The sequence below is a fragment of the Lepidothrix coronata genome, unplaced genomic scaffold (genome assembly GCF_001604755.1).
Source record: "Lepidothrix coronata isolate B3197 unplaced genomic scaffold, Lepidothrix_coronata-1.0 Scaffold314, whole genome shotgun sequence".
NCBI lineage: Eukaryota > Metazoa > Chordata > Aves > Passeriformes > Pipridae > Lepidothrix > Lepidothrix coronata.
The window spans coordinates 91,449-108,850 of NW_016690494.1; the positions used below are offsets into that span (position 1 = coordinate 91,449).

The 17,402-nt window shown below is 44.9% G+C and overlaps 1 protein-coding gene across 2 annotated transcripts; it reads right to left on the minus strand.

The window, feature by feature from the left end:
• Nucleotides 1-597: 597 nt before the first annotated feature.
• LOC108508783 lies at nucleotides 598-2,244 on the minus strand. 2 transcript variants are annotated; one of them, XM_017837880.1, is made up of 2 exons: nucleotides 1,993-2,244; nucleotides 598-1,914 (listed from the first exon to the last, which is right to left on the minus strand). In XM_017837880.1, exon 2 carries the CDS (start codon nucleotides 1,779-1,781, stop codon nucleotides 684-686), a length of 1,098 nt encoding a protein of 365 aa, XP_017693369.1. In that variant the 5' UTR covers nucleotides 1,782-1,914; nucleotides 1,993-2,244; the 3' UTR covers nucleotides 598-683. The 2 variants fall into 2 exon arrangements, with proteins under 2 accessions (XP_017693369.1, XP_017693368.1); XM_017837879.1 differs by having other exon boundaries at nucleotides 598-1,883; nucleotides 1,993-2,242.
• Between the last annotated feature and the right edge of the window lie 15,158 nt (nucleotides 2,245-17,402).

Below are 17,402 nucleotides of genomic sequence, written 5' to 3' on the forward strand. Positions count from 1 at the left end.
TCATTCAGCACTGTTGTATTAGTTGCTTTTTGCAATAAGTCATTTTTATTCTACTCTCTTAGGATAGTGTATCTGCTTAATGTATAATTTCAGTAAATTCCCTCAACTGGGCAACATCAACCTTTGTATAAATAGGAAATGAAAAGTATTGTCTTAAAAAGTGCTTTTCCAAGATTTAATAGTGGCTGAAGCCAAAGCTTTTACTGTCTCCTTCAATAATATTGTCAATAACATAAATCTGTGCTGAAACAATTTCAGTTGTTTAAGACATAGAGATAAAATTATGACTCAGGATCAAGTTTCCACTAGTACTTGCCTGTCTGCCAGAACATGTACTCTCTGCACGCTGCCCTGTTTGTCATCAGACAGTGGAGAGAAACCAGAGCAGAAGTGTGGGTGGCTGGGCAGAGAGGGGGACTAGAGGCAGGCAGAGGGCATCGTCCTGTGATAAGCCCAGCTGCCCCTGCTGCCTACTCTGCCTTAGGCATCTGCTGCACCGTGAGTGTACGGCTGCAGCAGGAATTCCTATGGGAAGAAGCATCTCCAAAATGGCCCTGGGGCTGCAGGGGCCCATGACTGTGTACCTCAGCATGTGAGCGCACCCACGATGGAGCTAGAGAAGTGAAAAGGCAATAGAAGGGAAAGAAAGCAGCACCCAGAGACTGGGTGAGAGAAATAACAATTTATTTCCTTTTCCTTGAACAAAGGGTTGCAGGAGCCCTTCTAGTGCTGCCAGAAGGGTGGTCTCTTGCAGGGCTGGGGAGAGTCCTGGGGCTGGGTGCCCTTCTATCTGGGAGTCGTCCAGGCCCATCAGGACACTGGTGCCTGCCCAGGACAAGACTGGACTGGCTACGGCTGCTACCCTGGGCAGAGGAACCTGCCACTGTCATTGCCTGCCCCAGCTCCTCCTGGGGCTGGTCCTGCTCTGCAGGGACAGGCACAGGAGGGGGGTGCCTGGGACCCCTGTGTAGAGTAGCCTTTGATTTATCAGCTTCTGTTTCCACATTGGGGCCTGCAGGGCCACTGGCAGGAGACCCCTCCCAGGAGCTGTTGGAGCTGAAGCTGCTGGAGCTGGAGCTGGCTCTGCCCACAGGGCTGTTGTTCTCATCTCTGACTGCACCAGATTGCAGCAGCCTCTGGGCCTCCTCGCTGCACTGGCCCACAATTATGTTGATGGCACCATGGACCAGCAGTGCTGTGTGTTGCTCGAGGAGAGGCTCCAGCCCCTCAATCAAGGCCTGTACATTCAGCCCCTTGACACAGAGATCGTGCAGGATGGTGCTCTCTGCGGCCTCAACCAGCCACCACCAGCTCCGGTATATTCCCTCCAGCCTCTGGCGCAGCCAGGGCCGCACAGGGTCCAGGAGCTGCTGTCGTCCACGGAAAAGTCCTGCCCAGACCTCAGGAAGAAGACCACCTCCAAACTCCAGCCCTGAGGCCCTCTTCTCAGGTGGGGATAGTGCACCCTGTGGAGAAGATGGATGGGATGCCACTGGGAAATGGGGGCTGTTCTCATCCAGGACATCAGGAACTGTCCCTGTCAGGCTGCTGCCATCTGGCAGCTCCTCAGGGGCTGTGATGGCTGTCTCCAGATAGTCGTCTTCACTGTCAGAAAACCTGATAGTCTCTATTGTTCTTCTGCAGAGTGGGCATGATGGATTTCTCTGAGCCCACCGCAGGATACAGCCCAGGCAGAACCGGTGGCGACAGGGCAGAGCAGAAGCCACGTCCTTCTGAGTGTCCTGGCAGATGGAGCAGTTCCTCTCTATCTCCATGGCCATTTTTGTGCTCTGCAGCACACTGGTGAGAGCTTAGGATCAGGAGCTGCTTTCCCTCACTGGTGTCACGCATTGAAGGAGGGAGAGGCCATGGTGACTAGTGTCCTGGGAAGGGGAGGAAGAAATGCCCAGGGCCCTTGAGAACAACACCTTCTCAGGTCCCTGCTCCCCTTCACCCACACCACGGTCACCCTTGTTGTCCCACACAGCCAACCTTCACTGCTGCCAGCACCTGCAGTGCCTGGCTGCCTGAACCAGGCAGGGCCAGGGAAACAGGTGTGATTGCTCTGGGTCTGGCACTGAGATCTGCCAATGACAGGCACCAGCCACCACCAAAGAAGCCTAGCTCAATCCTCTTGGCCTCACAGTCTTGCTCAGATGGAGTTCAGGTTTGAGCCAGGCTAGTAAGGTTCTGCCCAAGTCCAAATATAAGCAGTGGAGGACAAGGTGTCCTTGTACATCCCTCCATGATGTCACAATCTGCCACTCAGTGATGTCACACTCAGCCAGCAGGTGATGTCACAATATGTTATTTGCCCTGACTAGCACACAGTATCAGGAGAAAAAAAGGAAATAATGTTTCTTGTTTTCAACGCCTTTATTTCTGTGTTGCTCTTTCTCAGCCACAGATGGCAATGTGTCTTATCCCGTGTCATGGTCTCCTGTGAGGGGCAGAGTGGTGGGAATAGTCAGCATGGACTGTCTGCAGCTGGATGACACCTTCTCCTCTCACTGCCTTTCCTTGGGCTATGCCAGGATTTGGAGGACTTGGGTGATCAGTGGCCAACCCTGGGTGTGAGTCTCCCACTCCTGTGGGTCATGTCCCTGCCTCAGGGAGAAGCAGAAAGGGGCATTTTGCTCCAGTCTCATCCAGTGCCACTGGCACTCACTCACAGTGCCATGTCCCTCTCCGCTTGCCAAGTCTCCATGCTTCTGGAAGACAGTGCATTGGTGCTCCTCAAAAGCACGAGTGATGGAGTCTGGCCCTGCATTTGCAGGAAGGAGCTGGAGCTGCTGTCCCTCCAGAGTAGGGTAGAAGGGCTGGTGGCACCCTGCTCACAATTCTGGAGAGTCCAGGATCCATCACTATTATGACGTATCACAGTCTGAATTGTCTATATAAGCTTTTGTTGTTCTTAATAAGTTGATTCTGTTGCATGCCTTACATGTGACGGGGTCCGTGCCCACAAATGCTACAAGCCCTGGAACAGGCTCTTTCAATAGGCATTGGTAAACCAGAAGCACTAGGCTTTGGGATGTCTGCAGTAGCATCCTCCTGGTAGAAATCAAAGGAAAAAGGAAGAGCTCTTCAAAACACATCATGTGTACCAGTCACCTCTGGAAGGATAGGGACAAAAAGGAAAAAGGACTGAAAAGGAAAGAGAAGCATTCAGCAAAAGAGGTGAGCTACTAGGATAGCAGGGAGGTTTTCCCAGAAAGGGAGGTTTTTCAAAAAAATAAAAGAAAATGCTGAAGACATTTGCCAATTTTTAAAAACACAGAAAAATGATATAATGGAAACTAAACTGCTGGGGTTCTTAATATATATTGCCATAGTTATACCAGGATTCCTACTGGTCAGGACTCTTAATGTGACTGCTTGGCAAAAAGTTGGGAAGATAATGAGAGAAAGAGCAACTTTGGGAGATATGGAAGCCTTCAGGAATTTAACTGCATGGACAGAACTTATGGACGCTTTAAAGTCTGCACAAAAGAATTCAAACTCCTCTACGGAAACCGATTCTAACCCTCCTGCCTCCCCACCCCCCAAACCCCTTAGACACCGGGCAACGACATGGAGGTGGAGGGGGACCACTGGGAACATGGGAGGAAAAAACATGGGAAGGAGAAGGTATATTGTTGGGGTCGGCACTGTCTTCCTGCAGTCAGGAGCGGGAGGGAGATGTTATAACCGGTAGTTCTGAGTTTTTGCGAGCGCGCAGGCTCCAGGGAGCGAGTGCATGATTTAAACCCGGAATTGTTACGGGGGAGCGGTTATTGGATTCCTGCTGCAAGATGGAGGAATGCATGCAAGATGGCTTTTGCCGTGGGGCTGCTGTGGAGTGCAGCCATGTGCCGACCGCGTGGTTGCATGGATGTGGTCATTTTGCCCGTGCTGGGGGCAGGAAGCAGAGGTTTCTCCTCTGCCCCAGCAGCCATTTTCTCCTGGCCGCGTGGCAGGGGAGGGCTCATCTCTTCTGGTCCCGCGGTGCCGCCTGCACCGCACTAAAGAACAGCAGGCGTGGTGGGGTGAGAGGCAGCCGGAGGGCGTATGGTGAGAACCGAGCCCCCAGCACCGCGGACTCACCCCTACTGGGTGTGCTGCCCCGTGCCATGCTGGGTTGGAAGTCCTGGTGGCGTGGCAGACCCCCCGCTCAACCCTGGCGCGGCGCAGCTGCCTCGGGGCCGCCACGGCGGTGGCGGCTCCAGCTGCGCGGGAGCCGGGGGAGCTAAGGGCACCCCGGGGTGCGAAACCAGGGTCTCCGGGTGCGGCTCTGCGCGGCCCCCGTGTGACCGAGGGGCTGCTCCAGCCTGGCTCTGTGGGCTGGCCTGGCCCCACCCTCACGCCCCCGCAGCGCGTTTGCACCCCCGGCGCTCACAACAGGACACGGAGACACAGCCTGATACAGCCCTGGCCCGAAGCCATCAACAACAGCAACAGCAACAATTACAACGCCTGACCCCCCGCCATCAAGATCAAAGAACTGATACAGCATTTCAAGCAACCTCACTCACAGCCTGCAGAACAATCCAATCAGCCACTGCTCTTAAAGAAACAGCATCTGCCAGCAGCCTGCTGCAAAGAGTGAACTGTAACCTACAGGACATCAAACCAAGGCACACACCCTTCCTACCAGCATAACTGGTGCTGAACCACCTGTGCAGAACTCAGCTGTGAAAGATCCCACAGCCCTGCAGAACCTCAGCACCATCATCCACATCATCCACCGACTGCAGACCAATAGGGAGCTGGCCAGGCTGGCCAACAGCCTGACAGGGCTGGCAAAAATCTCCAACCAGGCAGCAAGCCTGAAAGCATCCAAAAGCACCAGTGTAACCCTGCAGGACAGCCTAACACCTGCAAAGGCAACATCTTTGTTCAATACAACCTCCTTCAATGGACCTTTCTGTAACACATTTTTATTACCACAATCTCATAAGTTACTATAGTAGTATGACAGAACCTCAGCATCCCTTTTACAAGCCCCATATCTTGACAAGCTGTTGTCAAGAGACCACACAACACATTAAGAAAAATATTACAAACAAACAAAAAATAAACAAACAAACAAACAAAAGCGGGGGGGGGAGGGAGAGCATATGGCTATCTTCTATGTGTGTAAACCTACCTTAACTCTTCTTCAAAATAGGAACAATCACCAGAAACAACAACTGATGAAGCGGAACCAGAAGAAACACACAGTCAATAACTACTGCCAATTCATACTTATGATTAAAAAGCAGAACAAAATAAATATGCAGAACATGTGAGAATGAAGTGTGTGAATGGAAAAGTGCGTGTGTGTGTGTGCATGTGAAAATTCAACTACACTTGACATCAACAACATCTCAATTAAAGACACAATTATACAACAATATCACCTTGACCACATCAGTTATCCTCAAATAGCAGTAAGTACAATATCCATACCCTAACACATTTCTATGAGAAATAAATAATCTGGTTTTATTATAAGCAAATTGAATTTAGTGGAAAAACAGAGGGTGGTGGGAATTTTTTTTCTCTTCTTTTGTTTAATTCCAAGAGTTTTAGGCACTTCATGGAGACTGTAAGGTGAAAGGCCCTGTCTGGGCCCAACGCCAGGAAAACGTTGTGATCGGGACAGGGAAAAAATATATAAAAATGGAAAATATACCCTGGCCACATGGCTGACCTTTATGTGCAGACAGACTCCCCCCTGTACATGTACAGGGGGGTACATCATCAATTAATCAGGAGGGAGGGTGACACCCCCTCCCGAATTCGAAAAATTACCTTTTAAGGTAAAATACCTGTTACCTGTTGAATATTTAACATCTTAAGTGACCAAGAGGGTACAAAAATGTGGGAGGCGTGTCCAAGGCACAGGGTATGTGCCGGGGCAGAGGAGCCCAGGAGAGCATGCGCCGACATAGGTAACCTCATTGGTCAAAGAACTACCATGATGTTAAAGGATAAAACAGCGCTGATTTTAAAATAAACGCTCTTTGTTCACCATCACACGAGGAGGTGTTTTTCCTTATTATATAAGGCATACGCCAACCCTACATAAAAAGAGTGTGTTTTTCAAACCGCGTGTGCTTTTCCAGACCATGTGACTTGGGATTGCACCCAGTGCTGCGATAAAGGATTTCTTGCTGCAGTTTTCCTTGTCCTGCAAGTATTTTTTGCCATTTCATAAATTGAAAGCAAGGATTTTTCTTACATTTCCCCTTAAAATAAGCTGATGTTTCTCACCCAATTACACAAATACTCTCAGATAAAAAAATCTTATATAAACCATATTTATAAACTCTGAATAATTGAAAGTTGCACAGTTAATAAAGTTATGACCAGTTTTAATAAAGGCCTTACCACTTTAGGCCCTGTTTTATACAAATGGTTAAGATAAGTTTGTTTCTGTTAAGAAAAGTTTAAGAAAAAGCATGCTCAATGGAGTGTTCAAATGTCACTGGTTGAGAAGGTCACATGTTATGATGTATCACAGTTTGAATTGTCTATATAAGCTTTTGTTGTTCTTAATAAAGTTGATTCGATTGCATGCCTTACATATGACGGGGTCTGTGCCCACAAATGCTACATATCACTACCTGGGCTGGACTGTCCCACCATCTCTTCTTGCCTCTGGCTACTGTCATCATGCAGAAGCATTAGCCCAAGCATTTCTCTCTCCATTTGGAAGAGCATCGGCTGTTGCTTTGAGGGCTGATTGGTGCGAGCCGAGGGTGCTGTGTGCCTCCACACAGCTCCGCTGCAGGGTGCAGAGATCTCCCCTCAAACCTGTGCAAATGGAGGGTGTCCACTACCACACTTTGGTGTTTAGCAATCTCTACACGGAAAAAGATGGAATTTCGTTAATGAGGACTCTTGGTGTTGTTATTGGGAGGGGTATTTCTCTTTTTTTTAACAAGGGCCTGTTAAAGTATGCCATTGTAATTTTTTCTTCATTTGGATTTGAACTTTGGTTACCTTTTAAGAGTTGTAAAGGTCCAAAGGTGCAAGCAGCACCTGGAATTTCAGAGTAACTACATATTCCCTGTTTCCTATGAAAGCTAAGGCCACAGATACTTCAGGAGACGCATCTCATGCTTTTAAAGGACTCTGCCTCAATGTGCTGTGATACTCTATGGAGTTCTTTGCACACATGTACCCCAGAACTTACCCTCATTATATCACTGCCTCAATTGCATTTAATTTCTTTTTCCCCCCTATCTCATGTGCCCTGAAATCATAACATGACAGAAAGGCTAGGCATGGAAGGGATCTTTAAGGTCACCTAGTCCAACTCACATGCCATTGTCAGGGACACTTTCCACTAGACCGGGCTCATCAGACCCTCATCCAACCTGACCCTGAATATTGCCATTGATGGGGCATCCACAACTTCTGCAGGCAACCTGTTCTCGTGTTTCACTGGAGCAGAGGAGCAGAATCTCCTTCCCTGACCCACTGGATGTCCTTCTTTAGACACAGCCCAGCATACCATGGGCTTTCAGGGCTGCAAGCACACAGCACTTGCTCCCATCCAATCTTGCATTCTCCAGTATCCCCCCACTCCATCTTTGCAGGGTTGCTCTCAATCCATTCATCCAGCTTTGTTAAGATCTGGAAGGTGCCTTGATGGAAGAGGAGGCATTTCACAAACTGGGAAAAAAGTTGTAGGTCTAAGGAAGAGAGGCTCAGACAAGTGGTGGCATCTAACTACAGATGGGGTAGACATTCAGCCTTCACTAGATGAAGGGTTTGCAGGTTTGGAGTGCAAAATGTAACATCTGGGGAAGGAGAAATTCATATTTTCAGCAGCTGATAAATAGCAGTATTAGAACATGTAGCAGTTAATGGAAGGCATATTTCTCATTCAGGATTTTCCTGCGTGGGAAGACAGTGCAAGTTCTGGTGGCTGCATGTCAGTGTAGAGTCGTGATGGCCGATAAAGATACCAGGAGCCAGTTATGTGCAGGAAAGATGTCGTCTTCTTCTTTATTTTCTCATCTGCTTTTTTATACCCCTTGCCAGCAGCAAACAGTATCCTTATTTTAGGTAAGCAAGCAACAGCGTTTTCATTGGCTAGGATCTATGGGCGATACATTTGGCAAAGCTCAAGGCCTTATTGCAGTTCCCACATCCTAGGCCTACCAACTTTACAATCTGCCTTTGTTTTCTCCATTAGGGTTGTGTACTGACTTCCTTATCATCAAGGATACACCTGAAACTTTTCCCAGTCGATATCTCCATCCTGGGAGCTAATAGACCCGCTATTAACCCCATCAGCTGCACTCACCTTTTGCTGGGAGGAGGATCTCAACCAGGGGAGAGCAGGATGTGCTGTGATGGTGATTGAGACGTGCTCAGAGACCTGATGGGGAGGAGTAGTTGAGGCAATGGAACCTGCAGGGAACAACAAAGGTGGGAATGCTGGCACCACCTGGTAAGTGCAAGTGTAATTTAGTCCTTGGTGCCTGCCAAGGGAGAAAAGAGACCTCAGGGCTGTAGGTCAGTGTTACTGAAGAGCAGGGGAAGAAAACCTGACCTACAAAGCATCTCTCTTTGGAGAAAGGGCTGTGAAGTCTCTGTACTTCAGGTGCTGTGCATTTTGCTATTTATCTGTTGTGCTGCAGAGTTGTTTCCCCTCCAGACTGATTGGCTTGACAAACAAAGTTTTATTGATATCTCTAAACGGGGAAGAAAAGCCCAGGGAATATCATAAAACTTACTTTCTTCTTCATCTCCTTCTGGATATGCATTCAGAACAGGATCTTAGTTGTGACCCAGCACCTGTGGGCCAACACCTTACAGAAATGACACAAATAGGAAATGATTTGTATAAGGGGAATGGTTGGAAATTTCCTGAAACAATGCAGAATGAGAGCACTTGTCAAAGCAAATATTTCTTAAAGCAAATACCTAACAGGAAAGCCACCATACCAGCTGCTGAACACGTGCAGTGGGTCAGTGCAGAGAGCAGAGAGAAGTAGGTCTGTAGGTAAGGGGTGCTCAGAACCTGTCCCCAGGAGAACTTTGCAAAGTGGCCCCTTCACATGGCAGAAACTCTAAAGCAGCTGTGACTTACCTTCCTATTGCGAAGAGATGGAGGAAGAGCAAAGAGATCTTCAAGAATTTGCTGCTTTCCAGGAAGCAACTACATTAAAGCACTTCAAGTGGACAGACCAAAATTGGAAGATTCAGCTGGGGCTTGGGGAACAGTTTCAGAGAGGGAGGAAAAGATGTGTATGCTTGGAATCAGCTCTTTATTTCAGTTGCAGTGCTTAAGAAAATGTTTTTCTTCACTTCTGGATGCATTTCTGAGAGGTTAATCCAGAAGAAACATATTCTGAAAAAAATTCTGTCTCTTCTTACCTGCCTAAGATTTCCTCAATCAACCCCTTTCAGGATAAGAGGAAGCTTTTGTTGCTGAAGGTTAAACAGGCTTTGGACAGTACATTAGAAAGAGAGGAAGAATTTGTAATCATTTTCAAATTAGGCCTCAGGAGGGGAATATCTCTACCTCCAAGTATGGCTAAAACCTAGTATTTTCTACTTTGCTGTTTTTCTTCCTCTTTCATTTCACACAGTTTTCAGGAAATTATCCTGGAGCCAGTGATTTCTGTGTCAGCCTTTTTGATGTACCTTCAGGGGCTGAAACCTGACATTCTAATAAAATGCTTTTTTAGCAAGTGTAGGTCAAAGTCAATGAATGGGAAAAAAGTGGAGGCTGTACTGGTTCAGTAACCAACTCAGTTACTGGGAACTCTCCTCATTTCAGCCACCCTTCTGGTTCCACATGGCTATGTATCAAGCCACAGCCTCAGGGAACTCTGTCAGAAGATAGTAACCACCCTGTGGTTCCAGGGACATCCCATTAGTCCTTCTTCACCCTGGTCTTCTCAGTGATGGAGGTCCCAGAATTGTTCTTCTGAACAACTTTATACAGTCCAGGTTCTGGGTATTCACAGGTGTAGATGCCATTCCCGTAACTTGGGATGGCATGTGTATAAGCAGTTGCTTTCTTTCCCACAGTCTGACACAGTGGAAATTTTTGTCTGGATGCGTTGACTAGGATGTGCCTTGCTCAGCCTGGAATTAGTGCCTTCATATTGCGAATTCCACCCTTTTGTGCTTATCTCAAGTTCCTTTGGTGGCTTTGACAGCATTTTGAGACCATCAATGATGCTCTTTAAGTCCTTACAACATGTCTGCGCACATATAGGACTCCCAAGACAGCCTTGGAGCTGGCACTCTATATATGTGTTGTGCCTCTTTTCCTTATATACCATGGTTCTGGTAAGACTTTCCACCCACTGGCAGAGCTCAAAGCGTGCTACTTGTTAGTTGGTCTACTGAGATGATCAGCTGTTCCTGCCATCTGATCCACTGACCTTTAGGGAATTATGAATTTGTAGAATGCGTGTGGATCCTCACACGTAAGGAAACCCCAAGCTTGCTTTGCCTCTCACACAGACCATGCAGAGAACATGCAGGACAGCTCAGGATCTCATCGTCCTGTGCTGCTGCTGCTGCTGCAGAGGTAGAGTGCCAGTTAATGAACGATTAGCAGGATAATAGACACCTTACAGCACCTCAGTCATTTCATCAGGCACACACTTTCTACAAGGTGCGCAATACAACATTAATTTTACAGTTAGCCAGGGAAGGACATGTGAATTTCTGACATGCTTTGGTAAAGGATAGTCAAGACAGTTGGCTTCTTCTTTTCTAGAGCTTCACTGTTTTTATCAAACCTGTGATCTTTAATTCAGCTGCAAAAGGACCTGATCATCCAAATAATAAAGATGTTATTCTTAATTAGGCTGTTGATTTTTGAAATATTAGATAGTATTAATTTATTCTGTGAATTAGACAGTGTTTTGCTAAGAGATTTTGGGAAAAAAACCCATAGACTTGATGACTTCTATTTCCATCCATGAAATAGAAGGGGAGAGGAAGAGAGGGGAGGGGAGAACACCTTCTTGTCTGGTCTGTGGGTCTGTTGATAGCTGTCATGAGCTAGCAGAGAGGGAGCTACAAGAACAATCAACTACAGCTCAGGCAGCTGAAAGCGACCTGTGTGGAAAGAATGAGTAACATTACCCTCTTTCTACTCTACGTGTTGTAATATTTAATACTCTCCCGATACTTCATACTATTAAATTGTGATGAAGTAGGGCCGTTACCTTTGATTAAATTCAACCACGAGCTAAGCGCTCAGTGACACTAAAAGGGCTTTTACGGAATTAAACCAGACCTGAGATAATAAAAACCACAGCAGAACCTTTCACCCAGCTGGTGTTCACCAAAATGCTACCTCACCTTTTTAGAGGTAGAAGGAGATTGAATCTCTTAACCAACTTGTAAACTGAACTGCACTGAAATGTATGATATTCATTTTATAAAGAGAAATATGAAGAAATGCTCATTCCAAAGAATGAAATTAAATCCTTTCTCATGGCATTGGATTACACTCCAGCCAGGAGGAACACATGTCCCTCCTGTAGAGAGCATGTGCATAGGAAATAGTCTTGTTTTAGCATCCCAAGATGTTCCAGATACTTTTAAGTAGGAACAGAATTTTCTCAATTGATAGTGATTCAGAGACATCCCAGGATTAGGTTGCCCAGTCACAGGAGGTACAGCAGTGCAGCCTAAATTTTGAACCTGCCCCTTTTAAAACCAGGAATTACCAAACAAAACTGAGTCTCTCAGGTTTCCCTCCACTTTGTGAGTGGTAGTTTAATGAGTATTTTTAATTTGGTCTTTTTTGAAAATGGTAGTCCCTTGTCTAGATTTCAAAATTAACATGCATTTCTAGTACTAGCTTTTGCCCTTCCAGACCTTTCTAACATGTAATTTTCTTCTCACTGTGTGGTGCATCACACTTGCCTCTGGATTTATGCATAGGAAACTGTACCTAAGCAATGGATGTAGTTCTTAAAAAAAGAGCATAAAATCAGTCACCTTACAGCCTGTTGCAGTTTGGAATCTGTATGTGAAAGAGGATTCATGAAATCAATACAGTATGGATTATTGAAATGTGAATATTAATCCATGTGAACAGTAATCCAGCTGATACTGACACGATCTCTCATGTTACTTCCAGGTTGCATCTCAGAGATTTCAGCCTGTTCTATTAAAACATGAATTTAAATGTAGTTTTGTCTAGTTTTTCTGTTTCACGGCTGTACTGGGATGAAGTTGTGATGATATTTTTGGTCTGTGTTTGGCCTTAGCCACCTGCAGTAGTTTATAGTTCTCCCTGCCAAGTTCATTGATAGAACAGTGAATTCATCCTTGGAGGAAGAACTTCTGTATAAACTGTTTTAATTGGTGTCCTGTGATTGGTTAATTGTCCATCAATGGCATTTGGAGGAGAAAGTGATGATGAAGTGAGGAATGTTCGTCCCCAGACTCAATTAAGAAAGACCCCCAAAACACACTGCGCATGCGTAGGGGGACTTCCGAAGTTCTCACGCATGCGCAGAAGAGGTGCACTTACATAACCAAGAGGGTGGGACTGGGAACCTCTGGCAGGGCGGTACTGGCCACACCTCTCCGGGCAGGAGTGCCCAATGAATTGTATAAAAGCAGACACATTTTCCGTGTTCGAGGCCAGCTCTACACAAAGGACCAAGTTGCTGATAGTGGGGACGCCTGCTGAAGTGGGAGCCTGCCAACCCTTTGGAAAACGCAGCTGCTGCAGAGGGCTTTATAAGTAGTTAGAGTGGGTAAGACCATCTTGTAAGTGACACCTGGGTGAGTAGGGTGTCATGCCTTCCTCTTTGGTTTTTGGTTCTCTTCCCCCCTTCCTATTCCCCTTCTCTTGAGTGTCTGTCTTCATTGTTAACCACCTTTCATAATAAAGAATTTGCTTTATTGAGTAGCAATGGTGTCTAGTTTTTCACATTCCACTATACCTCAGAGCTTTTCCCTAATACAACAGCACTTCAATTTCCATGTCTCCAGTTATTTTTGTTCTCTTTGTGTGGTTCAGAGCCCTGGAGCATGTCCCTTTGAGATCAGTCAGTCTTTCCTTGTGCAAACATCCGGAACACATTTTCAGTGTCACTGGGATGGTGCCTAGAGCTGTTTTGAGCAGCAGCACGCAGTGGCTGCAGCCTCCTGGACACCCATGTGCTACATGCTGCCAACCAGAGAGCAGTGCAGAGGTTTCTCCCTTGCTCAGTTTGCAAGGAAATGGCCCATGAAAAGAGAGCAGAAGAAAACACTCACTGGCCAAGAGCTGATCTTGGCTTCAAAGAACCCTCTAGGGCAGGCTGGCTGTCCGTTTGTCCCACACACTGCTCAGAGAAGGCCACAGGACAGTACCTGCTTTTGAAATGCCTCCACAGCTGGACCCTTCTAGGCCCTGTATCTACGGGGAGAAATCAATAGAGATATGTATGTACACACATAATTTTGTTTGTACTCAGTGCAGAGCCAGAAAATGATCCTTCTTGATACCTGATGGAAGAAACTAAATCTTTATCAACCCCTGACTGCCCTAAGGCTAAATTTACTGTTGAGGGGGGCAGGCGAGGAGAAAAGTTTGCCTGTGCTGATGCTGCTGGGAAAGATGAGCTGGGAAGGATGAAATGGCTCAGCCATGCTCCCTGTGTCACATGGGCAAGGTGTGTGGGAACCTAAGGGTGTTGGGAGAATAGAGATTATATGTGAACAATTTCCTTTGCATTCCTGTGAGCCTTGCTTTGGCATAATTGGGTGTGGACAGTAAAAGCAACTGCTAGCTAAGTATGGCTACAGGTATTGAAGTTAGAACAAAGGAGGCTCCCTGCCAAAGTTAAGGTGGAGTTTCAGGAGGGTAAATGTGTGTCCTCAGCTCATATGAACACCTGTTGTGGTCCAATTAACAGTGGACAACAAAGTATGTTTTCCTTATGTATCCAATGCTGTGTGAAGAAGAATCACGTTTGAGCATAATACACAGTATATAAAGTGTCTTTCTTCTAATAAAGCCGACATTTTGCCGATCATACTGGTCTATGAGCGATCTGTGCGTGCCCCTCTGCCTATATAAGGGGACATTTTATGGCTGGGTAACAGCTGGAGGAGCTTTGGTAGTGTGTGCTTTTGGTAAGTCTCTGTTTTTGGAGACTTCCACAGGGGAGAGGTTAGCTTTGTGAGCATAGAGCTTGGAACTTGTGGTGTGACCACCTAGATGACTTCTTTTTTAAAGGCAGAGTTTGTGATAAGTCAGGGATTCAAATGACTGCTACAGTGTCACCAAACAAAATCTAATACACAACTAATGCAGCCTTAAATGACTGTTTTCCATCATGAAGGTGTCTTGTGGAATGTACAAATTTTTCTTACACCTAAATGTACAGAATCTTTTAGAGTTTTACCTTTCAGTTGCATTTTCACCTTGTTGTTTTACATGATCTTGATTCTTGAGGACAGAATTGCAATTGTAAAATGGCAATTGGATTTATCTAGGAAATGTAGATACAAATCCTCTTTGAGTGCAGAGCCACAGATATTTTAGATATTTATAACTTACTTTAAATGACCAATAAAGTAGCAACATTATTAGGGTGAAAAGGAGTCTTCTCTGTGGGATTCATGTTACATTCCTTTTTGGTAAAATGCCTGGATGACAAACAGGTAAGCAAATTTATATTCACGGTAGCTCATTTGGAGGTAAATATTGAGTTCATTCTGTATTTTCCACTTAATCTGAATACAGTAAGTCAATATGATGGCTAGAGACTTACATGCAACACTGCTGCCAACACTGACTGCTCTTCTCTTGATGAGGTGACTGGTAGTGACAGTTTTCATTTTTCCCCAAACCAGTGCTGTCAGTGTTTATGTATTTGTATTAATGAGAAGGGTAGAGTGCAGTTTTGTGGTTTAGTGGAGAGCAAAACAGTGCCTGAATTCAATTGATTTAATTTTTAGTTTGATTACATTTTTTTGTCGTAAGTCTGAAAATGAAGGACATCCTTTTGGAAGTGCTCAGTATCCAATATCTGTGATCTCAGTGGCAGCCAAGTGACACCTTGGAACTTGTTTACCTTGAACTGACTAAGTGAAGATATGAGCTCTTTTGGCTTCTTTTAGAGATGAAAAAAAACCCAAAATCAAACTCGAACCAGTTTTCTGAATCCTCTGGAAAATCTGACTTATACAAGAAAGTGTCATTTTGAATGTGCAGATTTTCTGCTATCATTCATTCAGGCACTTGTTAAGTCAGACCAATAATGCTCTTTATAGTGGTTTAACACAGCTGATTGAAATAAAATCACTTGAAATTTTGGCCTCAATTTTCAATGATGTTTTGAATATGTGAATATCCATTTAGGAGAGAACAGAATGAATTTGCACTATTCCATTATGGCTTTTTGTTCAACACACACATCCTCTCCTTCTCCCTTCTCTGACCTTGAGTACTAAAATAAAACACCTGCTTTGGAAATACAGCTCAAATGTAATTGTTTCTGCTATTTTGCTTAATGTTTCTACGGGAGTTAAAAATATTCAGTTGTAATTTGCTTTATAGCATTCTTTGTAATTGTGGGACCAACAAAAAGACCACAGGAATTATTCCCACCAAAAGAAAATATGCAGAATATCATTAGAAAAACTTTCTGGCAAAACTCATATTTTGCTTTATATATAACTATTAAACATACACTTTGGAATAAATTTACCTAGCAGGCTTTCAGTTCAATTACAGCAATTGTTTTTCAGCAGGATAATTTTTCAGAAGGACTAGACAAGGAAAGTAATCACTTCAGAAAATCCACAAAGATATGCAGTACTCTCATGGCTGGTTTCATCTTGAAAAGGTCTGGAATGGCTTCTGATGAGAAACTTAATCTTTCAGGACAAAGAATTCAGCTGAACCATTAAATTACAAAATGACCCTCCAGAAACCAGATCAAGGTCATTCAGACCAAATCCTGTGCAAATATTATGGTCTAGTGTGTTCTTTGCAAGGATGTATTATTTATAGATTGGATTATAATGATCACCTCCAAAACCCATAGGTTTTCTTGGGCATGTTGCAGTAAGGCAAGAAAATCACAGGCAAGAAAGAATAGAAAACATGATCTGAGCAGCTAAAACAAGACAGACAGTGTCATCCTTCTGGAGCAATTCTTGAAAGCAGCCAGTCAATAGGGACAGAAAATGTGCTTTGGGGAAACTTCAGCAGAGGAAGATTAAATGTTTGTAGAGGGGTAAAACAGTCAAATTTTTTTCTGAAAGTTTTGCATGTGATCTTCCATTTACTTAATTACCATCTAAACATGAAATTTTTCTCTTGTGCCTCTCTGATGTTTACAAACACAAGGTGCATCCCTTTTCCAGAAGGCAAAAAGGAAAATTCATGAGCCTTGGAATCAACAAGTAGCTGTTTTCTCCTAGGAGAGAGGCTTTAAAAGAGCTCAGCAAAGCTGCTGAAGGATTTGGAGTCAGATATGACTCTGTGCAGGTGTGTGTCAGAGTGCAGTACTCTCTGACCAGATTCTTTTAGATACCCCACACTTGGAGGGAGAAATCTGAGCCAAAATCCAAAACGGATGGACCAAAATGGACATGGGATTATTATTATTATTTTTAATTATTATTTGTAACATACCTTAAGAACTCACGTAGATGCTTGTATTGTTTTTTTCTCCCTTATGCCAAGGTTCACCAAATCTATCTTCACAAGCACAGGTGATTTGTGGCTGTCTGAGCCCATGTGCTCTGGAGCACATATGAAGTTTTGCTTGATATAGCACAAATCATATATCCAGCATACAGACTGAGTTGCCATTGCAACTTAATGTAAGTTCTAGCAGCAAAAATAAGAGTAAATGTCTGGTCACCATTTTTATCTAAATCTTCAGTTTTACCTTGTCTGTCAGATATTGGCCTCCTCCTTGGAGGTCATCAAGGAACAACTTTTGTGCTGATTGGAGCAGAACAACTGAGTCAACCACCTTAAGACTGTTTGTCCTTGACTGCCCATTCACAGAAGAGTCTTTGTGGACCAAAGTCACTGCTGCCTAGTAGCTACTGGGTTCTTGTTGAGGTCCTTAAAGACTTAACAATCAACTTCAAATCCACAATTAAAATTCCAAGAACTGTATTGGAACTCTCTTTCTCCATAGCTTCTGTGGTGCTTGATCCAAACTTTCCTTTCACAAGCCAGACAGAATCTGGCACAAGATTTTCAGATATGCTGGTGTTTCAGTATGTCAAGCTCTCTCAGTTACTGAGGGACTCAGATATTTATAGATTTATTCAGACGCCTGGCTCTGTGGGACCTAAGAGAGACCTCACTTGGCCCCTTCAAGAAACCAGACATGGAAAGGGGAGGCCACTTCCTGAAACCCGCCATGGGTTCCATTAGCCTCAGGTTGTGGTTCTTGGATGGGAAATTGGCAATGAAGAGACAT